Below are 26,026 nucleotides of genomic sequence, written 5' to 3'. Positions count from 1 at the left end.
TGTTTGTTGTGGGGGAGGAAGGGAAAGGAGAATGTTAGCCGCTTTGAGACTCCTTCGGGTAGTGATAAAGCAGGATATCAAATCCAAACTCCCCTTCTTCTTCTTCTTCTTCTTCTTCTTCTTCTTCTTCTTCTTCTTCTTCTGATCCTGTCCTGGAGGACCCCCCTTCTCCTGAGCCCCCTGAAGCTCAAGCCTCTGGTTTCTGTCCGCTCCCAGCTCTTCCCTTCTGCTGATGGCTCCACTGTGTCCCACCACCAGGCTGTGGGCTCTAAGGTGTCATCTTCAGAGCCCTCCCTGGGGGACTCTTGGGAGGCAGTTTCGTAGCTGTCAACTTTTCCCTTTTCTTGCGAGGAATCCTGTTTGGAATAGGGGAATTCATCTTTAAAAAAGGGAAACGTTGACAGCTATGGGCAGGCTTCTACCAGACTTCTTCATCCAACCTGTGCCTGACATAGGTTTGCAGTCTAAGCCTGTGAGAGATACAAATTCCTAACCTAAGGTATCTTGCTTGGAGTTGGAAAAGTGGGCAGCTTACCTGAATTAAAAGGTGTCTGTGTTGTTGTTGTTGGAATTTAGATCCTGCCCTTGTTTCTGAAACGGCCCTCCATCTCTTAACACCCTAGACTCCCATGCTGGCTCATAGTTTGCATGCACCCTACTTCCGTGCAGCAAACATTAACTATTTTAAAATCTGCTGGAGTTGCAGCCTGTGCCCAAGGCAACAATATTTGCTTACGCTAGAAGGGGGGAGGGAAACCCCAGTTTCTTCCTTTATATTCATGCCCAGCTGCATCCGGTCTTTTGCTGGCAGTGTGCAACAGACGTTAACCAATTAACACCCCATGGTTTTCCTACAAAATGCTTAGCAGCAGCTACTTCTGGGGTAGAGAGCATAGGATTTTATGTAAGGTCACATCATTGTGTTTGGGGATGGGGGTCTAGGAAAAGGCAGGCTTGTTATATAATAGCACTTGTTGCTCTTTACAGCGACCGTGCGAAGTAGATTATATTACCGCTCCCACACAGATGGGAAACTGAGGCTGAGAAAGAGGAGTCTGTCCGTGGCCACTCCGGATATCTCTAGCTCAGCAGTGAGTCGAACCAGTTTCACCAGCCTAGATCTACAGTGCTGCCTCGGGTTACATACACTTCAGGTTACATACGCTTCAGGTTACACACTCCACTAGCTTCTGCTGGAAGGACTGACCCTCTTCCGTATGCATATACAGTGATACCTCGGGTTACATACACTTCAGGTTACATACGCTTCAGGTTATGCACTCCGCTAACCCAGAAATAGTGCTTCAGGTTAAGAACTTTGCTTCAGGATGAGAACAGAAATCGTGCTCCGGCGACGTGGCAGCAGCAGGAGGCCCCATTAACTAAAGCGGTGCTTCAGGTTAAGAACAGTTTCAGGTTAAGGACGGACCTCCGGAAGGAATTAAGTACTTAACCCGAGGTACCACTGTACTAAAGTGGGGTGGGAGATCCTGCAGGGAACATGCTGGTGAAGCAGCACAAAACAGGACTGAAGTCCAGACCAAGATGATCAAGGTGAAGTCCAGACCAAGGTGATCAAGGGTCTGGAAACCAAGCCTTATGAGGAACGGTTGAAGGAGCTGGGCAGTGTTTCCCAACCTTTTTCCAACCGTGGCCCCCTTCCGACCTTGTTTTCTTCCTAGAAACCTCCAAGGATGGAGCGTCCGCAACCTCCTGAGGGAGATCCATCTTCCATGTATTATAAAAAGTAAACAACACTTTTTTTTAACCCCAGTTATTTGACACAGAGGGAGAAACCTACAGATAACAGTTCAAAAGCACACCCTCCAACATTTCTCTGATGGAAATAGAGACGTCCTATTCCATAATAATAATTTTATTATTTATACCCCACCCATCTGACTGGTTTGCCCCAGCCACTCTGGGTGGCTTCCAACATATATAAAAACATAAGAAAACATTAAACATTAAAGAAAACGCCCTTCCCTATACAGGGTTGCCTTCAGATGGCTCAGTGGTCAGATAACATTTCTCTGATGAAAATTGGGACGTCCTAAGGAAAAGCGGGACATTCCAGGATCAAATCAGAAACTGGGGCGACATCTGTAAATCCGAGACTGTCCTTGGAAAATTGGGACACTTGGAGGGTCTGCAAAAGGCGCACAGGGAGTTCTGTATATATGGGAGAATTTTAAAAAGCAAGTGGTCCTCACTGACCTGGTGCAAAAAGATCTTGTCATCCGGAGGAGCCCCGGCTGCCTAGATAAAACACTATATAGCCCCCCACACCTTTACCTGGGAGTAAGGCCCACTGAACTCAGTGCGGCTTTCTTCTGAGTAGACACTTAGTTATTTACTAGATGCAAGTCAGAAGCACCAGATGACCCTGCTGGACTAGGCGGGGTTTCGCCCCATGTTTTGCAGAACCAGGCCGATGCTGCTGAAGGGCCCTGCGCCCTTAGTTAACATCTGAAGGCCCCAATCTGCTTGGCGCTAGGCCGGCACTGGCGGCAGCTACAAGCAGTGGTCAAAACAGGAGCTTCAGATATCTCCCTCTCCTGCTGGAAACAAACCAGGACTGCTCCAAGAAAATGCATGTGGCAAAAAAAATAAGTGCTAGGCTGCCCCCTGGTGGGCCGCCCCCTTACCTGCTGGTGATTGGCCAAGCAGATCCTCAGCCAATCAGAATTTTCTTTTTAAAAAATTCATTTCTTTTCTTCTCACTTCCTTCTGCGGCTCCTTAGCCTCATGCTGTGCCCCCCCCCTCATTTATGTAATTTTCACCTGTGCCCCCCTTGGAATATCTTGGGGCACCCCAGGGGGCCATATGGATTCCAGTTGGGACACACTGGTCTACAGGGTTGTCACATGGAAAAATGTAGCTAGCTTGTCTTCTTCTGCTCTGGAGGGTAGGACTCAAACCAACGGCTTCAAGTTCCAAGGAAGGAGATTTTGACCAAACATCAGGAAGAGCTTTCTGACAGCAAGAGCTGTTCAACAGTGGAACGGTCTCCCTCGGGAGGTCTTTAAGCAGAGGTCACATGGTCATCTGTCATGGATGCTTTAGCTGAGATTCCTGCATTGCAGGGGTTTGGACCTATGATTCACCAGCTGGTGACAGTCCAGTCCTGCTCCCTGCAGACATCTACACATCTCTCAAGCGTCCCAGTGCCTGCTTGTCCCAGGGTACCCAGACCCATGTCTGGTAACAACCGATCCATTTCACTACGAGTTCTGATGGACAGGGAGAGACGACAATAGGTCCTGCCTGTTAGACTATGCCTAGGCCTGAGCAGGCGGACGATGCTGGAGTCTTTCCACTTGGACACACTGTGATTCTGGTCCCAGTGGGGTTGGAGAGGGGTGCTTCCGTGGGGCAGGCCCTGCCTTCCCAGTCAGTGGCGTAGCGTGGGTTGTCAGCACCCGGGGCAAGGCAAGTAATTTGTACCCCCTAACCCGTGGATTTGCACCCTCTAACCCTAACCCCCAGATGTTGCGCCCGATGCGGACGGCCCCCCCTGCACCCCCCACGCTACGCCACTGTTCCCAGTCCCTTGTGGAACCTGGTCCCATGCTCTGAGGTGTGCTTCTCCTAGCTTGTGATGATGCAGCTGAAACACCTTGAGAATAACAGGATTGTGCAAGGGGCACTTTAGGGAGGTTTCTAGATCAGAGAGTTGCCAACTTTTGCCCAGTTGGGATCTAGCCAGAACACCTGGGCTCACGCCCTGTTTTCCTGGGAAAGCGATTGTGGATCCTGACTGTGGTTCTTATCTTACAAAAGCAATCTGATCAGATTTTCCTAATGCCCTGCTGAGCTTTGGAAGCCTTTTTTTTTATTTTATTTTATCTTTCCAGAGATGCACATCATCTCTCGTTATCGTTCTGCTGTAGAAAACAAGAACACAAAAAGAGCCTGCTTCATCAAGTGGCTCATCTAATCCACCATTCTGTTCTCACGGTGGCCAACCAGATGGAGGTTTTCAACTTCATGATATATCACCAGCCGAACATCGCTACATCCTGATATATCACAATGTCTAAAATAAGGATGGAGCTATGATGAGTAGGGACGCGGGTGGCGCTGTGGGTTAAGAGCCTAGGACTTGCCGATCAGAAGGTTGGCGGTTCGAATCCCCGCGATGGGGTCAGCTCCCATTGCTCGGTCCCTGCTCCTGCCAACCTAGCAATTCGAAAGCATGTCAAAGTGCAAGTAGATAAATAGGTACTGCTCCTGCGGGAAGGTAAACGGCATTTCCGTGTGCTGCTCTGGTTCGCCAGAAGCAGCTTAGTCATGCTGGCCACATGGCTCCCTTGGCCAATAAAGCGAGATGAGCGCCGCAACCCCAGAGTTGGTCATGACTGGACCTAATGGTCAGGGGTCCCTTTACCTTTACCTTTATGATGAGTAGGGCTGCCATCCATCCGGGCGAAATTTCCCAAAATCAGTAAAAATGTTCAGGAAAACGCGGGAAGCCATGTTGGAAGTGTTGCTTTTTTGGCAAATTTCCTAAAAAAAAATAATAGTTCAACAACTTTTGTATCTGGATTTTCACTTTTTGAAATATGGCAACCCTAGCAGAGGCATTGGCTGGCTTCACAGTTTTCCCCACATTGTGATTTTTGCATAGCACACACACACACACACACACACACACACACAAACATGCATCATGATTCGCAATATATTGCCAGGACATGGGTGGCGCTGTGGTCTAAACCACAGACCCTCTTGGGCTTGCCGATCAGAAGGTTGGCGGTTCGAATCCCTGTGACAGAGTGAGCTCCTGTTGTTCTGTCCCAGCTCCTGCCAACCTAGCAGTTTGAAAGCACGCCAGTGCAAGTAGATAAATAGGTACCGCTCCGGCGGGAAGGTAAACGGCATTTCCGTGCGCTCTGGTTTCCGTCACGGTGTCCCATTGTGCCAGAAGCGCTTTAGTCCTGCTGGCCACATGAGCCGGAAAGCTGTCTCTGGACAAACGCTGGCTCCCTCGGCCTAAAAGCGAGATGAGCGCTGCAACCCCATAGTCGCCTTTGACTTACCTTTAACTTTTTACCTGCCAGGTCAAAAATTATGAAACCGATATCATGATATGGACTTCAAACCAGTTTTGGATGCTAAATTGATAGACAGTATTGTCCAGCCCTACCTGGGCTTGTGGTTTAGTTCCCCGAAACAAACTCCTATCAAGACTTGGTTACAGCTTGTGGATTGTTTGGGACAGCCTTATATCTGGGTGGAGCAGGGAATCAAAAGGTTCTTCTTTCCCTCTGATGTAATTAAATCAATAACTTAGACGTAGCAAAGGCATTATCATAATTTCCTGCCCTTGGGGGAGGCTGCGTATTGCATGAGCTGCTTCTCTGATCTTGTATTCTCACAATGTGGCACACCCAGAATAGCAACTAACACAGAAGTGTATAAGGCCAGCCTCTAAAATCTGGGCGAGGGGGTGTTATATGATTGTATGCCTCCGCTGTAAAAGCTTCAGGAAACACTGGTATCGAGATTTTTAGTTTTTAGCTCCATCCTTGTCTGTGTGCATATATAAATGCAAATATAAAACAATGTTTCTATTTTCATTGCCCTTGCTATTAGTGTTATGGACAGATTCTGTGGGGCCCCTTTGACTTGCTGTAGTTTAGGGCCTCAGCATATAATAATAATAATAATAATAATAGTAGTAATAATAATAATAATAATAGTAGTAGTAGTAGTAGTAATACTTTATACCCCGCCCATCTGGGCATCTCTCAACAGAATATTAAAAACATGATAAGACATAAATCTGCCCCTGGCTGCATGGTGAGTAGCTGTGCCAATTATTTCTCTTATCTCATGCCTGAATCACTCTGATGGTGTGGAAAGCTCTCCATCAAAGCAGGGCCTCCTGCTTTGATATCTGAGGCAAGGCAAGGCAGTGACCCACTTGGGATCTCTCTAGCTCAGGGATCAGCAAACTTTTCCAGCAGGGGGCCGGTCCACTGATCCTCAGACCCTGTGGGGGGCCGGAAAATATTTTGGGGAGAAAAATGAACGAATTCCTATGCCCCACAAATAACCCAGAGATGCATTTTAAATAAAAGGACACATTCTACTCATGTAAAAACATGCTGATTCCCGGCCCGTCCTCAGCCCGGATTTAGAAGGCGATTGGGCCGGATTCGGCCCCCGGGCCTTGGTTTGCCTAACCATGCTCTAGCTTAACCCCAGCATGGCAGCTCCCATGGGAAGAGCCTCACAGTTTTTGGGAGCCACACTCTGCAGCCTGAGGGAGCAAGCTGATGGGAGGTGGTAGAGGAGCACGGCTGCAAGTAGCGAGGGAACCGAACCCCCGAATCCTGCCTCCATCTCGCTCACCCCTTTAAAACAGCAATGAAAACCCTTGCATTTTTGTTGAGCGTTTTCCAGATAAACCCAACAGTGTAAAATCGGTGTATATAAAAGGATCTCCTGAATAGGTGAGCTGTTATACCTTTCTGCTTGTTCTAGAGCCCTCCCACCTCCTCAAAGCTGGGGAAGTGCTATCTAGGCTTTGGGAAGGGAGTACAGTGGTACCTCGGGTTACATACGCTTCAGGTTACATACTCCGCTAACCCAGAAATAATGCTTCAGGTTAAGAACTTTGCTTCAGGATGAGAACAGAAATCGTGCTCTGGCGGCACGGCAGCAGCGGGAGGCCCCATTAGCTAAAGTGGTGCTTCAGGTTAAGAACAGTTTCAGGTTAAGAACAGACCTCCAGAACGAATTAAGTACTTAACCCAAGGTACCGCTGTACTGTATGGGGCATCAGATGTTGCTGAAAGCCGCCATTGAGGGCTGCATGGGCTGCATGTAGGATTTTTCTTCCCTAGGTCAAGGGAGGAGAACCTGCAGCCCTCTGGATGTTGTTAGACTCCAACTCCCATCAGCCCAGATGTATGGTCAAAGGTCGAGGCGGAAGGGAGGTGTCATCCACCAACATCTGGAGGACCACAGACTCCATAGCCCTTCCCTGGAGCCAGCTTACCTTCCTCCCCATCTCTTCACCCACACCTTCCAGACCTTATATTGTGACTGGAGTTGCCGGTGAAAGCACAACCCGCCATTTTGTACCATATAAACCGATAGAGAGCTCTGCTTAGGGTAAGTGTTATGTACTGAGCTGAATCCTAGAACAAAAGGATCTAGAATGCAGCAGTCTGACTGGCCTGCAGGAGCAGCCAATCAGGCTGCTGGAGGAAGTGAAGCCGCAACCTGATTGGCCTACGGGAACCGCACGGAATTAGCCAATCACGCAGGGCCCATTGTGTAATTAATGTATATATAGCTAGACATTTTGGGGAAAGTTTCATTCATTACTACGAGCTGAATAAAGAGCATGAAATTCAACACTCGACTCTGAGTACGGTATATTTCAGCAGGGTTCCCCAAACTTGGGTCTCCAGCTATTGTCAGACTACAACTCCCATTATCCCTAGCTAGCATGACCAGTGGTCAGGGATGATGGGAATTGTAGTCCAACAACAGCTGGCGACCCAAGTTTAGGAATCCCAGGCTTAGGGGATGCCCCCCCTGCCCAATCTGTTCACAGCTGGGAAAGCCCCCCCCCCATCTCCAGTCTAGTCCTGGAACATATGTGGTAATGGGATGGGTAGGAGCTGGGAAGCTAGTTGGGGTGGTGAGGGCCAGTGGTTAGAGTTGTGGTTGATTTTTGGATTCTCAGGTAAGAGAATAGTCTCTTCTTATTGACAAGGGAGAGTATTCCCAAGCCTGCACATGAGGGGTGGGTTAAAACTGCTCAGACTTCTCGTATTTTTGAGTTACTACGCCAGATGTTATTGCCCTTCTTTTTGACGGCTCTCCTGTCATTCCCCTTAACTCCCTGGCAGCAGAAAACTGTTGTCATGGCAGCCAAACCTGTATTGGGCCTTGGCAATGTGCAATGAGGTATGTGGTAAATTTTGTGCAGAAGGCCCACACCCCTCCTTTGGAAGCGATTCATCCATTTTCTCCCTTAGTGAAAACCAACACATATTATTTTTCCCTGGAGGGAGGGGATTCCAGATGTTTCTTGCCTGAAGCAGTGGAGCTGCTTTGATTGTGGAGATTCCTTTTCCCAGCTGCCTTTTTTTTAGGTTAATATCACGACATTATCTGTTTAAATCTTTTTTTATTACAACCAAGGTTTTTCGAGTGGCTGCCAGGGTTCACACTAACATGTATGTGGTGGTTCAATGCACCATGTAGTTTAATGAGCCACGATTTAGCATTATGTGCAAATCAGGCCTGTGTGGTGGAGTGCAAATTGTAAAATGTGCTTCTTTTGGTATGTTTGCCTGGCACTACCTTCATTTTCCCTGAGTACCAGAGAAAAGCTATCCTTCTCTAGTTTGAACCCTTTTCGAGATGAAAGGTTTTCTGGTTCTTTTCTCTGCTGCTTTTATTTTGTGGTTCTTGTACTTCCTTCATTGTATTTTATTGTTTTTACCATTGTTGTAAACTGCAGTAAAGCTGGTGGCAAAATAATTAAAGCTGGTGGCAAAATAAATATCCCTTCAACTCAAATTGGGGAAAAAATAATGATTTCTTGTTTATTTACTCAGTGTATATATTCTGGGTGGCTAACAGTGGAAGTAAAGCATGCATTAAAAAGGCAAGACCAAAAAAATCTAAATACAGCGTAAAAACAGCAGCAGAGTATCAAACAAAAGTAGAAGCAAAGACAAACAAACTTCAGAAATATCTAAAGATCTATTATTATTATTTTATTATCTATTACGTTTATATACCATTTTTATCTCACAAGGATCTCAGGGTGGTGTACATGGTTCTCACCATTTCATTCTCACAACAACCCTGTGAGGTAGGTTAGGCTAAGAGATGGTGACTGGCCCAAGGTCACCCAGTGAGCTTCATGGCTGAGCAGAGACCTGGTGTCCTAGGTCCTAGTCTGTAGTGGTTCTAGGGGTTGCTCGTGTGTAAGCCGGTGCAAACACCTGGCTGGGTTGCCTGAGTGAACCTTTTCCGTCCGGACAACCACTCACCCGTGGCTGTCTCAATCGCTGGCAGTATCCGTCCGTGGGCGTTTCTTAAACTTCTTCCAGCAAAGAAGCTCTTTGACGCCTTGTCTCCTCCTACTCTCTCTGCGCAAAAGCCTTCTGCGCAAGGAGGGCGTAGGCAGCGGAGGACCTCTACTCTCCCCGCCGGTCCCCGGCAAGGAGTCATGGGACCGCCTCGCCGCTTCCCCCATCTGCCCCCCTTCTCCACTGGTGCTACGCTGATTCTCTTCCCCAGAAGATGGGCTGCCTCTCCCAATCCCGGGACGCTCTCCGGAATCCCTCTGGATTTTGCTCTCTCCCTCCGGCACTGAGGGCAGTTCCCTGACATAGTCCAATCCTATAATTTACTAGACAAATTCAAGATTTAAAAGCCTGAGAAAATAAAAAAGGTGTTCACCTAGTACCAGAACGTAAAGGTAAAAAGGTAAAGGACCCCTGGATGGTTAAGTCCAGTCAAAGGCGACTATGTGGTGCAACACTCATCTTACTTTCAGGCCAAGGGAGCTGGCGTTTGTCCACAGACAGCTTTCCGGGTCATTTAGCCAGCATGACTAAACTGCTTCTGGCGCAACAGAACACCCTAACGGAAGCCAGAGACCACAGAAACGCTGTTTACCTTCCCGCCACAGCAGTACCTGTTTATCTACTTGCACTGGTGTGCTTTCAAACTGCTTGGTTGGCAGGAGCTGGAACAGAGCAATGGGAGCTCACCCTGTTGCGCACATTCGAACTGCCAGTTCCAGAACGACTAAAGGGAAGGTGAAAGGCAAGGATCCTATAGGGACTGTTATCCATAACTACGGTGCCACCACAGAGAAGACCCATCTTTCTTTCTTTCACACCTCCTCAAATTCTTCATTTATAGCGAGGGAATGTAGGCAACACAAGGCTTCTCCCAGAACTCGCACCAAACCTTTGCTGTCTGTTTGGCTAGGTTTCAGCCAAATACACAATGACACTCACCTTTGTCATTGTGATGTCAGCCTTTTGCCAGGTAAAACTGCAATACTAGTGAAGGATATTCCAAGTCCCCAGAATGCAGTCCACCACCTAGTGCTGTTTTGTGCCATTTTAACTACTGGCACAATACCTTTCTGCCTTTTATGTGTAAGCCACCTTGAGTCCCTGTTTGGGGGTGGGGGTGGAAGCCAGGGTATAAATAATAATTGTCAATGTATAAATTTGAGGGGTTCTCGATACAGGTTTAAAGGGATGTGTTCATCCTCTCGTTCTCTCTCTTGTCTTAGCCAACAAGCTAGCACCCTCCCAAGATGGCGGAGGCTCACCAGGCTGTGGCATTCCAATTCAAGGTCTCTCCAGAGGGTATCGACCTCCAGCTGAGCCATGCAGCCCTCAAGGAGGTTTACCGCTCAGGCCTGCGGTCCTGGAAGAAGAAATTCAACCAATTGCGGGTAAGATAGGGATAACGAGTGTTATGTACTGAAGTTCTCACCCTGGGCCAGCAGGGGGATACTGTAGATAGTTCAGGTCCACATATGCAAATAAGGGATCGAAAGTGACGTTCAGTGATTGGATAGTTACAGAAAGTTGTTACAGTTACGTTGTACTGGAGCTCTATATAAGCAGGCTGGCACCTGCTCAAAATGCTCTGGAATTAATTTGTATCTGAGGGATAGCTCCGTTGGTAGAGCATGAGACAGTCATAGGTTCTGGCCTTGTGTTGGGCAGAAAAATTCCTGTATTGGGTTGGCCTAGATGACTCTCTTGGTGCCTTCCAACTCTGCAATTCTACGATTCGGTGACATTCATGTCTTGATAGCCCAGCTCTTCGTTTATTCTTGGGAACCCAACCCTTCCACGTTGGAGCCTTAGGAAGAATTCAACTGTAATCTAGGGAAGCCAAGGCAGCTGAAGGCCTGGGTTAGGCATGAGAGCAAGGCCTCCCGAGTTATCAGAAAGGACTTGAGTCCAGTAGGTTCGGGGTATGGTGCGAATGAAAGTTTGTGTGGCCAAATCGGAACAGGAGGTTCTGGGAACCATTTTAGAACTAACCCTCAAGGGTTTAACAGAGAATGGAAAGTGCCCAAGTGCCCCCCACCCAAAGAGATCACGGTGCTTGTTCTTCAATAATTAAGGTTCAATAACATTGACAACCTGTTTCTTTTTAGTCAATAATCCATAAATTTATTGGGTGTCCTTGTGAAGAGGCCGTCTCCATTTGTATTATGGAGGGATGACATACAGGGTTGTTGTAAGGATAAAAGAGAGTCATGAATTAGGAGGTCCTTGTTAAAATCTCATCTCCATCATGAACTCAGCAAGTGATCTTAGCAGTTCAGTTACCTGATTTGAAGATCATACTAAACCACAATTTAGTTTGTTTCCCTCCCAGTACCGCAAAGACAGAAGCTGGTACTAATGAGCAGCTTGCTTGTACTTGTTAAGACTATGGTTTGTTCCTAACTATGGTTTAATGTGAAGGACATGCAAACAGAACCCTTGTGTAAAATGATGTTTGATGCTGAGATGTAGCTTGGAAATTGGGGGTGGGTTGCTCGGAGCAAAAAGGAGAGAGCCAGCTTATAAAATGTTGGGGCCTGTTTAATTTGTTATAAGCAACAAGCACCATTAATCAGCATCCAACAGTTCAAAGCACATTCAATGCAGCTTACATTCTGAGAAAACAATGTGTTGGTTGGTTTTTAGGGCTGAAATAGCTATGTTGTCAAGTATAGCCTTCCTGCTCTCCACAAATCCATACTGCTTCTTCAAGAAAAAGTGCACACCAGCAGTTTTGAGGGAAAGGAAGTGAGTTAGCAGTTTAGGGAACTGGGCAAAGTTCAGTCCATGTACCATATTTTCCAAAGAAAGGGAAATGTGCCTTCAAAACTACAGAAGATTTGACTCCTGACGATAGCAGCAATCTGTTCACATTCATCTTTTTGTGACCTCTCCTAACAGAACAGTTTTGTGACAGGCGTGTATCCTGCCAGCCCGTCCAGTTGGCTGTTCATGGTTACTGCCATCTTGGTAACCCAGTACTCTCGACTTGACCCCTCTATGGGCATGATTGGAAAGATCAAGGAACACCTGCCAGTCAGGTAAGGAGATGGGAAGGGAGAAGGGTGGGACTTGTGGGTGAATAAATGAGGGGGAGGGAGACTAAAACTAAGGCCTGGTTTTCATACATTCTGGGAAATAATGGTTTCCTGCTACGAGAACAGGCGGCAGCACATCTCAGGCTTGTGTGAATTCTCCAACCCCTCTTGTCACCTTTCAAGCCAATGAGGAGGAAATGAGAAGCCTTTGCTTTTAGACAAACCCTTGTTTATGGTGGCCTCTGAAGTTATGAGAACTGTGGTTTGTTCACACTTACGAGAACTACCCAGAATCAAACTGTGGACTTACTTCCCATCTTGTCCTGAAAACATGGTTTAAACAAACTACATTTCTCTGTGTACGGGGTACTATGGTTTGTTTAAAATTGGAAGTAAGTGCTTCCAAACTCCTTCTCCTGGAGAACGAGAGAGGAAAACTGGGGAGCCTACAAATTCAAGGCTTGCTGTGGCTTATTCACATAGTGGGAAATCATGGTTCCATGTTATTTTAAATGGTTTTCTTGGAGGGTTGCTTCAAAACCACTCACAAACGCAGTCCAGGGATTGGAAAGAGTGCATTTTGTTGATACTGGAAGTTGCCCTCAGGTCAGAAACACTTGGGTACTGCCAGGGTCCTTTTGACCAGAGGTGTTGTGGTTGGGAGACAATTTTCTAGTGACAAAAGAGTCCTCTTGAGGTGTTCAGTGTGAACACGTGAAGGGGTTTTCATGCCTGAATAGGATAGCCCCACATATGCTAGCCATGGTACCATGGAATCAGCCTCAAGCCTGAAGAGGGCCTGGCTCATGTAAGGATGTATGCACCTAGGGTTCCTTCTAAGGGGATAACATCTCTGATTGGCAGCAGGCTTTGGAAAGTACATTACTTCATTGCCAAAACAATGGCCTCTTGCTTGGATGACTTTAGAAAAACATATGGAGGATAGTTCTGTCTTGCATTAACATGATGGAATCTCCATATTCACAGAGAGGGGGCATTTGATTGGCAGCTTTTGGAGAGAGATGACTTGCTGAGACGGACCTTTGGTTTAAAACAGCAAGTCCACATTTTAAACCCTTAAGCATTTGTGTGCATGTGTGTTAGTCAGACTAGAAGACAGAATTAGGTTTTCTTCTCTTGTTTTAATTTTAAGGCCTGTACGTTTTTCTCCCTCTCCCTCTCTCTTCCTCCTGCCCTTCCCCACCATGTTGTCCTCAGTGACTACCTGTCAGATCAAGGCCTGACAGTCCTCAGTGCCCTGGCTTTTTCCACAGGGCTATGGCTGGCCCTCATCGTGACCATGCGTAGCATTCTCAAGATGCTGCTGTGCTACCATGGCTGGATCTTTGAGGAGCACGGCAAGATTTCCAACACCACCAAAGTCTGGCTGGTATGTATCGCAGAAGCATACCAGCTTGGGTATGTATTGGGAAGCAGGCTGAGAGAAGGGAGCATGCTGCGTAGGGCTGGGCGATATCTGGTTTTCAACATTGTGGTAGATCACCAGCTAAGCCGATATGTCACAATGTACAAAATAAGGATGGAGCTATTTGGAGGCATTGGCTGGCTTCATGGTTTTTCCTGCATCATGATTTTTGCCTGCTCGGTGTAGTGGTTAAGAGCGGTGGACTTGTAATCTGGTGAACTGGGTTTGCTTTCCTGCTCCTCCACATGCAGGTGCTGGGTGACCTTGAGCTAGTCACACTTCTCTGAAGTCTCTCAGCCCCACTCACTTAATAAAGATTTTTTTTTATTTCCCCCCCAAAGAGCAAAGAAGCCAAGACAGCCAGCGGCTTCCTCTTTAGCCATGCGCAACCTCTCTAGCCAGGAGAGGCTGTGCGCGGCTTTGGCAGAAGCCAAGACAGCAAGCGGGATGGATCCCGCTTGCTGTCTTGGCTTCGTTTCTAGCCGCGGGGCTGGGGGCGGGAGAAGCCCAACCTTCCCCCGACCCCAGCTCCCAGAACAGGCAGCTATCCGCAAGCCTTCTGAGCGCAGCGGGAACTCCCGCCGGGCTCCAAAGGCTTGCAGATAGCTGCCTGAAGCCTGGAGAGCGAGAGGGGTTGGTGCGCACCGACCCCTCTCGCTCTCCAGGCTACAGCGAAAGCCTGCATTCGCTCCATAGGATGCACACATATTTCCACTTAATTTTTGGAGGGGGAAAAGTGCGTCCTATAGAGCGAAAAATACAGTACATCATGGGTGGAGAGGCTGCATGCATCAGCCCCACTCCTAAAGTCTCTGTCTCTACTAGCTCCACCCTGGACGTAATGCATGGAGTGGGGCGGTTTCAAGGAGGATTCTAAGCGTTTTTTCCTGGGTGGCAGCGAGAGAGGCAGCGCCATGAAGGCGTTGGGCACCAAAGCAGTTGGGAGATGCCTCCCCACTCCTAAGTGCCCAACACCACCTCTCTATCGTATGCACATCTTTGCTCCTAATCATGTTGTTGCAAAGTCCCATTTCTATTACTTTGTGTCTCAGCTGAAGAAGAAATCTTCTGGGGAAATTGTGTACTGTGGACAGGTTTTGGAGAAGGCTCCATTGAAGGTGGAAAATTTTGGTATCTGGTTGCGCTATGATTCTCGTAGCGGAACTCATAGCTGTTACACAGTGCTATCGCGATATGGGAGCCCGTCACAGAGCTTGTGCTCACTCCATTCAGATCATGAAGGTTGAAGAGATCGCTGCTAGCAAGTCCCTCTGTCGTCCACACAAGCCACGCTTCACCATTAAAGGACCAAACATGTTCTTCTAAATGCAGACTTGGTTCATTTGCTCTGAGTTTCAATAAAGTTCTTTTGGGGCTGGAGGGGAAAAAGGAGGATTCTAAGCATTTAGGAAGTAAGTCCTTCCAAACTCCTTCTCTGCATCTGAGTGCATTTAGGTCCTGATAGTAGGGAGAATTCTAATTATGTTCACCTGAGTGATCAAAGAATCCCCTTTCAGACTTTGTGGCTCCACATTTTATGTCCCCCTTTTCCTTTTTTTTATCGCACCCAATTTCCCCAAGGAAACTCAAGGACACTCACAAATCCCGTAACACAGTAGTATAAAATGCATTCTTTCTCTCTCCCCCCCCCCCCCCATCACAGGCTTTAGTGAAAATCTTTGCTGGGCGGAAACCCATGCTATACAGCTACCAAGCCTCGCTGCCTCGCTTGCCTGTTCCAGCCCTCAAGGACACCATGCAGAGGGTGAGTCTGGTTTTGTTTCCCCTTTTCCTGCTGTGATTCGAGGATGCAAAAAAAATTAGTACCTGCCGCTGCTTTCCTAGCACATCAGGCTAAAAGTGGAGGGTTGAGCGTTTGGATCAGGCACCCCAAAACTTGGTCCTCCAGATGTTTAGGGACTACAACTCCCATCATCACTAGCTGACAGGTCCAGTGGTCAGGGATGATAGGAATTGTAGTCCCAAAACATCTGGAGGGCCGCATTTGCAGGTGCCTGGTTTGGGTACTTTCTGATACGAAGCCTCTGCACTCCTTTTCCCTCTCTCTGAATGGGCGCACATTCTTCTTTCTTTTTTAAAAATAATTTTTATTCATTTTTAAACATATTAATTGTCATACATACCACAAAGTTTCACATCCTATACCATCTTTTTGGACTTCCATCAGCACCTCTGATGACCCCCCCATTTTTATCATTTCTTCTGCATTTCTTAAATTCATATTGCCTTTAATTATTTTAACTAACGTCTTCCTTTTTATCCAATTATGCAATAATTCAAATTATTCACCGCACAAAACTTCTTGCAAACCTACAAATGTAATCTGGCCATCACAATTACTTTTCAAATAGTCCGTAAATTTACACCAATCTTCTGTGAATCTCTGGTCCCGCAGGTTTCGAAATCTTCCTGTTAGTTTGTCTAATCCTGCATAGTCCATCAATTTTATCCGCCAATCTTCTTTCGAATGGCCACACATTCACAGCGACCGTGGTTTTCAGTTCTATGGGGTTTTCCTGTTGAAAGGGCCTTTGCAGAGGATTGCCCAAGAGAAAGCAACACACAACAGCCGTTGTTCTCTCTAGAATGTGAGGCTGTGAGCAAGAGCAATTGCAGAACCCATACCAAACATGGCCTCCTCCTAATCCCATAATTCTCTCACCCCACTAGTTTCTCGAGTCTGTACGACCCCTGAAAACGGACACCGAGTTCCAGCGAATGGCAGGTCTCGCCCGTGACTTTGAACGGACCCTGGGGCCGCGCTTGCAGTGGTACCTGAGACTTAAGTCTTGGTGGGCATCTAACTATGTGAGTGGTCCTTAAATTGGGATTGCGGGACGGGGCGGGGGCAGCTCCTTCAGCTGTGTTGTGCTGCGCATAGAGAACGTGTGGGTCTTTTTAATTCTCCTTTTTGAACCTCATACCTTGCCCAGGTGAGTGACTGGTGGGAAGAGTACGTCTATCTACGTAGCCGAGGCCCCCTGATGGTAAATAGCAACTATTACGGCATGGTGAGTTTCAAGACACTGGGAAAAGAATGTTTTTGGGTGCGGAGGGGAGGGGTGCCTCTCTTTAGTCTCTGCTGACACCCCCCACCCTTTCTGCGTACAATTTTTTTTTAAAAAAAATATTTATTTGGTTTTTCAGATTAAAATTTTACAGTCCAGCATGCAACATAAAAAAAAGATTGCAAGGAATCTCTTGGGCTTCCCTCTTGCCCTTTGTGGGCCCCATTGTTAATAATTTCCTCCTGCATCTTTTATAATAATCCAAATCTTTTATCTCTCCATTGTCTCCAAAATTCACCATTAAACTAAAGTGGTACCTCGGGTTACAGACGCTTCAGTTTACAGACTCCGCCAACCCAGAAATAGTACCTCGGGTTAAGAACTTTGCTTCAGGATGAGAATAGCATTGGTGTGGTGGCAGCGGGAGGCCCATTATCTAAAGTGGTACCTCAGGTTAAGAACAGTTTCAGGTTAAGAACGGACCTCCGGAACGAATTAAGTTCTTAACCAAAGGTAGCACTGCACAAGTGATATTCCAATCCTACTAACGATTTTAACTGTTTACAATGGTCTTTAAGATAAATTACAAATTCCCCCCATTCATTATTAAAATTTTGGTCTTCCTGATTTCTGATTCTTCTGGTCATTTTAGCCATTCTGGCATAATCCGTCAATTTGATCTGCCATTCTTCTCTGGTCAGGACTTATTTCCATCTCTGAGCCAATAACATCCACACAGCCATGGTCGCATACATACCATATTTTTTGCTCTATAAGACTCACTTTTTCCCTCCTAAAAAGTAAGGGGAAATGTGTGTGCGTCTTATGGAGCGAATGCAGGCTGCGCAGCTATCCCAGAAGCCAGAACAGCAAGAGGGATCACTGCTTTCGCTGCACAGCAATCCCTCTTGCTGTTCTGGCTTCTGGGATTCAGAATATTTTTTTTCTTGTTTTCCTCCTCCAAAAACTAGATGCATCTTATGGTCTAGTGCGTCTTAGAGAGGGAAAAATACAGTAAATAATTTTTTTTGCTCCATTGGGATTTCAGCACCTAGAATTCCTAAAAGAAAGCCTTCGGGTTTTAAAGAAAAGATTACTTTAAACATTTCCCACCTCCCAACTCATTACATATCATTTCCCAAAATTATTTTACTACCTTACGTTTTCACCACATATGATAAAAGGTGCCTTCTTTTTCTTTACATTTCCAGCATACATTTGACCCCGTTTTATAAATTTTTGCTAATTTACTGGGAGTTAAATACCAACAGTACATCATTTTCATAGAATTTTCTTTCAACGTATAACATGCTGTGAATTTTAACTTTCTGCGTACCATTTAAAAATATTTTTTTTAGGATTTCATTTACGTAACCCCAACCCCGATCCAGGCAGCTCGTGCTGGGAATCTCGTCTACGCCATGTTGCTGTACCGACGGAAGCTCACTCGGGAAGAGATCAAACCAGTAAGTGAGATCAAAGTATATGATGGGATGGAGGAGCACAGCCAGTAGGTAGTGTGAACTCCCTCTCCCTAAATGGGGAACTGGAAGTCAGATTGAGAAGTAGGACGAATGAGGTTGCTGTCAACTTGTTGGGATGTTTGTGTGTGTGTGTTTGTGAGTATAGGATAGAAGCATAGCAGGTGTCTAGCTGGCTGGTGTAGCTGTATAAACCCAGACCACACCCATACCTTTGAAGCACTCTTCTAGCACTGCAACAGCCATAGCCTCCTCCAAAGAATTCTGGGAACTGTAGTTTTTAAAGGGTGCTAAGAGTGGTTAGGAGAACCTCAACTAACTACAGTTCCCAGGATGCTCTGGGGGAAGCTGTGGCCATTAAAGTGGTACAAGGGCTCTTTTATTGCTAGTGCACTTCACTTTGTTAAACCACCCTTCTCCTGCATTAAATTGCACCTTACATTCCAATGGAATGCAATTAGCTCCTTCTCCTTGTTTTCTCTTCCTGGTCCAATGCTGTGAGTGGCTGAGCTTGCAGAAGGAGCAAGCAGGATCAAAGAGAAGAACTTGGGGTGTGGCAAAGTGTAGATATAGAATGTTTTGTTGGCTTCGTAAGATGGACTAAGACTACCGGGCTAGCAAACACCAGCGTTGCTGGCTGTGGCATAGCAACAGCCCGTAGAGTTGCTCTTTATTTAATATTCTTGCATCCCACCCATTTCCCAAGGAGCTCAGGAAGCTGAGTTGAGAGACAGTGACTTGCAAAAGGCACTGGGCATACAGTCTGTATGGGGTACCCTTCCAGCTTGAGGGCTCTTATGCCATTCTGAGCAGCCTCCCAAGGGCCGCATGTGATAGGTGGGCGGGTCCAGAAGCAAAAGTGGGCAGGGCAACATATGCAAATTTTACCTTTGTGCACTAGACTTTGTTTCTGCACGCAGCACTCTCTGTCCTTCGTCTGGAGAAGCAAAAGGCATTAAGAGTTCAAGGATGTGGTCTAGCCAAGTCAAAACACTCAGGGGGGGGGGGTGAACCAGGGCCAGCAAGGAGTGTGGCCTCTGGAAAGTTCAGAGAGCAAGATAGTGTGTCCTAGAGGGCCACATTCAGCCCTTGGGATAAAGGAATCCATATTCCTACACCAGGCATAGGCAAACTCGGCCCTCCAGATGTTTTGGGACTACAACTCCCAGCATCTCTAGCTAACAGGACCAGTGGTCAGGGATGATGGGAGTTGTAGTCCCAAAACATCTGGAGGGCTGAGTTTGTCTATGCCTGTCCTACACCATTGCCTCACCATAGGCCTAATAGCAACTTTGAGGTCTAATCTTGATTGCCAGCATGGGGGGGGGCGGGGGGAGGACAAAACACCCTCCCTCCAGCGCTCTGGTGCAAAATGGAGCTCCCACAGCTGCCGAAAAGTAAAAACAAAACTTCAAGCGAGGGGCTACTTGGTGAGGGCAGGGCTGGAGGTGACTGGCTTATACATGAACCCAAACTGCCAGTATTATGCCTGAGGTCTCCCACCTGGGTAGAGAGCAAGCTTTGCCCTAGGTGCTGTGTACAATGGTCTGCTTGCCAGTCATGCTACTAGAGCCAGTGTGGTGTACTGGTTAAGAGCGGTAGACTTGTAATCTGGGGAACTGGGTTCGCGTCTCCGCTCCTCCACATGCAGCTGCTGGGTGACCTTGGGCCAGTCACACTTCTCTGAAGTCTCTCAGCCCCACTCACCTCACAGAGTGTTTGTTGTGGGGGAGGAAGGGAAAGGAGATTGTTAGCCGCTTTGAGACTCTTTTGGGTAGTGATAAAGCGGGATATCAAATCCAAACTCCTCCTCCTAATCAAAGCTACACACATGTCAAGGGTGCATTTGTAGCTTCTTTCTTAGTATCTGGCCTCGAATTCCCACATGTTTTATAATTCCAGCTCTACTTTTAAGAAATGTATTTACGTCTGGATTTTTAATTTTTTGTTAAGTTCCCCAACCAAGCTAGGTTCACTGAGCGTCTTAAAAATAACCGCAGATCTCTTCCATGTTTGGTTCCCTAACCCCTGCATCTAAACCTGAGCTTGCCTCCCATCTGAAAACAGAACATCACCCCAAATTCCTTCATCCCCCTCTGTGCGGCCCAATGGGAACGTCTCTTCAATACCACCCGGTTGCCTGGGGTGGGGAAGGGTAAGTGAATCAGGGGGGTATTATGAAACACTCCACTCCGCCCCCACCTACTGTGGGGCCTTTTGCAGGGCGAGTCTGCTTCATGGTGTCTCTTGGTGGGTTTTCTGACCTAGTCCAGGTACTAACACCTTTTTTCAACACTTTATATTTCTGGGATTTCAGCTTACAGCAAGGATCTATTGCACCCTGTCTTGCCTGCAGCCTGTGGGTTACAAAATCAGGAATGCCACCCTGGAATTTGCAATCTGAGCTTTGCCTACCCGGTTCAGTTCTGTGTCGGAAGGACTTTCAGTGTTGCTCAAAGCTGATGGTTGCCCTCCTTATTTTTCTTTCTTTCTTCCCCAAGTCATTGGCTGGTGCATCTCCTTGACTGCTGCTCTTTCTCAATCTCTCCCTTTCTCTCTCTTCGCTTCCCACGCCTCTCCAGCTGATGATTCAAGGCGGCCTTCCCATGTGCTCAGCTCAGTACGAACGCATGTTTAATACAACCCGCGTCCCAGGCATGGAGGGAGGTAGGATCCTCTCGCAACCCTTGCTTCCCTTCCCGACATCATCACCCCAAAGTATCCACACTCATTGTTACCTGTGGTTCTGGGAAGCACTCACCATTCCTATTTAACCCTCTCTGTAACCATAACTGTTACAAGAAGGGATGCGGGTGGCGCTGTGGTCTAAACCACCGAGCCTCTCGGGCTTGCTGATCAGAAGATCAGCAGTTCGAATCCCCATGACGGGGTGAGCTCCCATTGCTCTGTCCTAGCTCCTGCCAACCTAGCAGTTCGAAAGCATGCCAGTACAAGTAAATAAATAGGTACCACTGTGGCGGGAAGGTAAACGGTGTTTCCGTGCGCTCTGGCTTCCGTCACAGTGTTCCATTGTGCCAGAAGTGATTTAGCCCCATAGTCGCCTTTGACTGGACGTAACCATCCAGAGGTTCTTTACCTTACCTTTTACAAGGAGTAGGGAATTTAGTTAACCTCCCGGCAGGAGCATCCTGGGGATGGCAAAACAGATGCAGGGCAATGTCTTCCATTGCCCACCTTCCGCCAAGCAGCAGAGGTGATTTCAAAGGGCAAGAACGTTCCACCTCTTTTAGGTTGCTCCGTCAGTAGAGCAGGAGACCCTTAATCTCAGGGTTGCGGATTCAAGCCCCACACTGGGCAAAAAGATTCCTGCATTGCAGGTGGTTGGATTAGATGACCCTCACGGTCCCTTCCAACTCTACAATTCTATGATTCTAAGTTGGGGATAAATCTCCCAGGACTTTTGTGTAGGCAAAGTTGTAGAAGACAAAGGTGGTAGATAGAAGACCCGAGTCAGAATGGGTTGCACTGAAGCGGGTGGCATTAGAATAGATCACCAAGTGGAATTTAGGGTGAAGGTGGAAGAATCTGGCCTGGCAATAGTCTGCCAACATTGGGTGCCAGGGTGGTGATTCTCTAACGTCGTCTAGAAACAGTAAAACGAAGATTAGCCAGATTAGGCTATGTTCTCCCTCGGCTGCCTAAGGCAGTAGGCCTCTCTGAATACCAGCCACTGGGAATTACAAGTGGGGAAAACGCTGTTGCACTGGGGCCTGCCTTCTTCTGGGCTTCCCTTGGCATCTGGTCGGCCATGGTGAGAGCAGAAGGCTGGCCAGCAATGGGCCACTGGCCTGACCCTGCAGGGCTCTTCTTATGCTATTAACGTCCCTCGGCAAACAAGGCTGTAGCTGGTGCCTCCCAAAGCGCCTATACCCTCTGAGAGCAAATGCTGAAGGCTAGGCCTAAGGTCTCTGTGCCCATCCTTAAAATCTGTAATATTTGTACACAAAACTGGCACACCGGCCCCCTACGTCCCACAGTGATTGCTTTGACTGTCCCCCATCACTAAGATGGGGGACAAGCAGAAAGATTGGCTCCTTATTTGTGGTTGTTATTTTACTTACTTATTAAATTTACATACTGCCCTTCATCAAGAGATCTCGTGGCAGTTCACCACAGAATAAAGTACAAGATCAAACACAAGTAAATAATTAAACCGAAACAACAAAACAATCACCCTCCCCTCCTTTCCCACAGACACATTAAAAAGGGCTGTAGAATATTAATCAGCCAAAGGCCTGGTTGAAAAGGAACTTTTTCACCTGGTGCATAAAATTATTATTATTATTATTATTATTATTATTATTGTTATTGTTATTGTTATTATTATTAGGGGCAACCGTCTTGAAGGAAGTTTACACCCAAGGAGGGTTTGGGGCCAGGCGGTGCTTTGCAGGAACTCAAATGGGAACAGTCTTTGGGAAGGGGGACATACGATTTGCAATGGTTCAAAACCATTTTTTTGGATACAGGTGTTTTTAACACCCAGGTGGCTTCATTTGTGGCATTAAATCAAATGGGCAACCAGGATTTGCAAAGAGGAAACCAGGCACTAGCTTCAGCCTTGTCTTGATTGTGTGGGGCACCCCACACCATCACACCCTCACCTTAGAGTGCTCCTATACTACTTTAATAGTATGGCTGCACACCCCCCCCCAAAGGAATCCTGGGAACTGTGGCTGGTTAAGGGTGCTGGGAGGGGTCTCCCTAAGTGTATGGTGTGGATGGTCCTCTGGGAATCTGCTCTGAGGCTGCAGAACTCTCCTGATGTGATGCTCCTCGCTCCATAGACACCATCCAGCACCTGAGGGATAGCAAGCACATTGCTGTGTACCATGCTGGCCGCTTCTTCCGGGTCTGGCTATACCACAACGGGAGGCTGATGCGCCCACGTGAACTTCAGGCACAGTTTCAGCAGATCCTAGATGACCCCACGCCTCCTCTGCCTGGCGAGGAAAAACTGGGTGCCCTGACTGCAGCTGACAGGTGAGCCTAAACTCCCTTCACTTGACTCTGGTCACACAAGACTTTGGTCAACCCAAGTGATTTGGGGCGAGTGGGAATTTGAGACATACTCAGCCTTTCCTGATATTCCTCTGCACTACCCTGTTAATAAGGGACGCGGGTGGCACTGTGGGTTAAGCCACAGAGCCTAGGACTTGCCGATTAGAAGGTTGGCGGTTCGAATCCCCGCAATGGGGTGAGCTCCTGTTGCTCGGTCCCTGCTCCTGCCAACCTAGCAGTTCAAAAGCATGTCAAAGTGCAAGTAGATAAATAGGTATCGCTCCGGCGGGAAGGTAAACGGCATTTCTGTGTGCTGCTCTGGTTCGCCAGAAGCGGTTTAGTCATGCTGGCCACATGACCTGGAAGCTGTACGCCGACTCCCTCGGCCAATAAAGCAAGATGAGTGCCCCAACCCCAGAGTCGGGCACGACTGGAGCTAATGGTCAGGGGTCCCTTTACCTTTACCCTGTTAATGTCTACAGTTAAAAGTGTTGCTGACCTATAAAGCCCTTAACAGCTCAGGACCACAATACCTCAAGGACTGTCTCTCTCCACATGAACCTATCTGAGATAATCTTCTGAGGCCCTTCTTCGTGTGCCTCCTCCACAAGTGGAGTGTGGCAACACAAGAACGAGCCTTTTCTGTGGTGGCTCCCTGTTTGTGGGATGATCTGACCAGGGAGGCTTCCCCAGGCATCTGGCAAAAACATTCTCTTCAACCAGGAGTTTGGCTGATTAACATTCTATGACTTTTGTGGGAGAGGATTATTGGTTTGTTTTTGTTTTATTGTGTATTTTGTAGTCTCGTTTTCTATTTTTCGGTTGTGAACTGCCTCGGAACCTTTGAGTGAAAGACGATAAAAGAATGCTCATAATAATACTAATACTAATACAGTGGTACCTTGGGTTACATACGCTTCAGGTTACATGCATTTCAGGTTACAGACTCTGCTAACCCAGAAATAGTACCTCGGGTTAAGAACTTTGCTTCAGGATAATAACAGAAATTGTGCTCCGGCGGCTCCTCTTCCTTTTATTACAGTAGAAGAGCATAAGATGGAGGGCTGTGATTCAGTGAGAAGATTTTGAGGTTCTATTGCGCTGCTTTAAGCAGCCATGACTTCCCCACATAGAATCCTAGGAACTGTACAGTGGTACCTCAGGTTACAGACGCTCCAGGTTACAGACACCGCTAACCCAGAAATATTACCTAGGGTTAAGAACTTTGCTTCAGGATGAGAACAGAAATCGCGTGGCGGCAGCGGGAGGCCCCATTAGCTAAAATGGTGCTTCAGGTTAAGAACAGTTTCAGGTTAAGAACGGTCTTCCGGAATGAATTAAGTATTTAACCCGAGGTACCACTGTAATAATAATAATAATAATAATAATAATGATGATGATGATGAATGGGCCACCTGTTGCCATCCAGATGCTTGAGTCCAATCAGGAATAAGGAAAAAACTTTTAACTCCCCATATGTTACCAAGCCAAACTTAGGGCCTTTATATGAATTTACAAAGCCTGTAACATATTGGGTCCTGCATACATTCAGCTTGATCGTTGAGATCTGCTGGAGGAATGCTGTTACTTTATTCATTGAGTTCCATGAAATGCTGCAGACTTTGGGTGAGGGGAAAGGGAGGATGGAGATAGAGTGGTTTTTAGATTCCAGGTGATGGGCAATGATTTTCCAGCTGCTGCCATCAAGCCAGTCAGTTATCCACCCGAACTGGCAGTCCTGTGACAGGCAGACCACCCCAAGTCATGGTTCCCTTACCTTTTTGCAGAGACCCCTGGGCCCGGGCCCGCCAAACCTACTTCCGGTCTGGGGTGAATGAGCAGTCGCTGAGCATCGTGGAGAAAGCTGCCTTCTTCGTCACCCTGGACACCAGCGAGCAGGGGCTGCAGGGACCCAACCCAAGTCAGGCGCTGGATGCCTACTCAAAGTCCCTTTTGCACGGGCGCTGCTGCGACAGGTGGGTGCTCCCTGGGCTGCCTAAGGTTACATCGCATGCTCTTTTGTGGAAGTACTACCACAAACTGTACCCAGTAGCCAGTGTGGTGTAGTGGTTAAGAGCGGTAGACTCGTAATCTGGTGAACCGGGTTCGATTCCCCGCTCCTCCACATGCAGCTGCTGGGTGACCTTGGGCTAGTCACACTTCTCTGAAGTCTCTCAGCCCCACTCACCTCACAGAGTGTTTGTTGTGGGGGAGGAAGGGAAAGGAGAATGTTAGCCTCTTTGAGACTCCTTTGGGTAGTGATAAAGCGGGATATCAAATCCAAACTCCTCCTCCTCCTCCTCCTCCTCCTCCTCCTCCTCCTCCTCCTCTTCTTCTTCTTCTTACCCCACTTCATAGGGCTTCATAGTGTCCCTGACAAAAGCACACACGCACACACACACACACACACACACACACTTCATGCAAGAGAACTTTACTTTTTCTTTGACAGGTTTTTGGCCCACTGGGTCAAATCGCCATCTCTCCACCGGCACCTGGAGTTAACAGAACTGGAGAGGGTTCTGATGTAAATGCTATAAGGCAGATTAGCTCTCCTTTTTGTTGGGATGGATTTGGAAGGTAGGGTAGGGTGTATTATTTATGAATTCTCCTTCCTCTTACTTGAGTAAGTTTCGTGTCTAGTTTAGTAGAGTTAAAAAATATATACCATCTTTTGCAGCATAAAAGACGGATACTTGTGACAAAGCTGTGTAGCTTTCTATAATTATCCAGGATGCCGGTGGCAGACTGGATTACCCCACTAAACCAAATAACAAGACAGAAGTCTGTAATGTAAAAATGTAAAAATAGTGTTTACTTACATAAAGTTGCAGGCTTGATTCAAGCGGAAAATAGCAGTGAAACGAGTCAGGCAAAATATCTTTCTATGTTACAAAATACATGGTTTGGGTCAAAGATGGTGCCTCTCCTCAAGAGGGCACAGAGAGTGCATCCTATCCCTACAGC

The 26,026-nt window shown here is 47.2% G+C and overlaps 1 protein-coding gene across 7 annotated transcripts in view; it reads left to right on the top strand.

Moving 5' to 3' along the window:
• The window catches only part of CPT1C (carnitine palmitoyltransferase 1C), a 51,634-nt gene that overhangs the window by 13,712 nt on the left and 11,896 nt on the right, over nucleotides 1–26,026 (top strand). For 4 of the 7 annotated variants that reach the window (XM_083408155.1, XM_083408157.1, XM_083408153.1 and 1 more), the window contains 10 exons: nucleotides 10,290–10,454; nucleotides 11,965–12,104; nucleotides 13,320–13,491; nucleotides 15,191–15,292; nucleotides 16,219–16,356; nucleotides 16,482–16,559; nucleotides 17,915–18,022; nucleotides 20,105–20,192; nucleotides 22,846–23,041; nucleotides 24,847–25,035. In XM_083408155.1, coding sequence (XP_083264281.1) covers nucleotides 10,314–10,454; nucleotides 11,965–12,104; nucleotides 13,320–13,491; nucleotides 15,191–15,292; nucleotides 16,219–16,356; nucleotides 16,482–16,559; nucleotides 17,915–18,022; nucleotides 20,105–20,192; nucleotides 22,846–23,041; nucleotides 24,847–25,035 — 1,352 coding nt within the window. In that variant the 5' untranslated portion in view covers nucleotides 10,290–10,313. Of the gene's footprint in view, nucleotides 1–10,023; nucleotides 10,150–10,289; nucleotides 10,455–11,964; nucleotides 12,105–13,319; nucleotides 13,492–15,190; nucleotides 15,293–16,218; nucleotides 16,357–16,481; nucleotides 16,560–17,914; nucleotides 18,023–20,104; nucleotides 20,193–20,619; nucleotides 20,705–22,845; nucleotides 23,042–24,846; nucleotides 25,036–26,026 lie in introns of those variants that run through there. The other 3 variants (XM_083408159.1, XM_083408154.1, XM_083408158.1) reach the window with 3 other exon arrangements.

Source organism: Podarcis tiliguerta (assembly GCF_965153285.1).
Source record: "Podarcis tiliguerta genome assembly, chromosome: 13".
NCBI lineage: Eukaryota > Metazoa > Chordata > Lepidosauria > Squamata > Lacertidae > Podarcis > Podarcis tiliguerta.
Note: the sequence above shows the minus strand (reverse complement) of the source record. Positions and strands in the feature narration are given on the sequence as shown.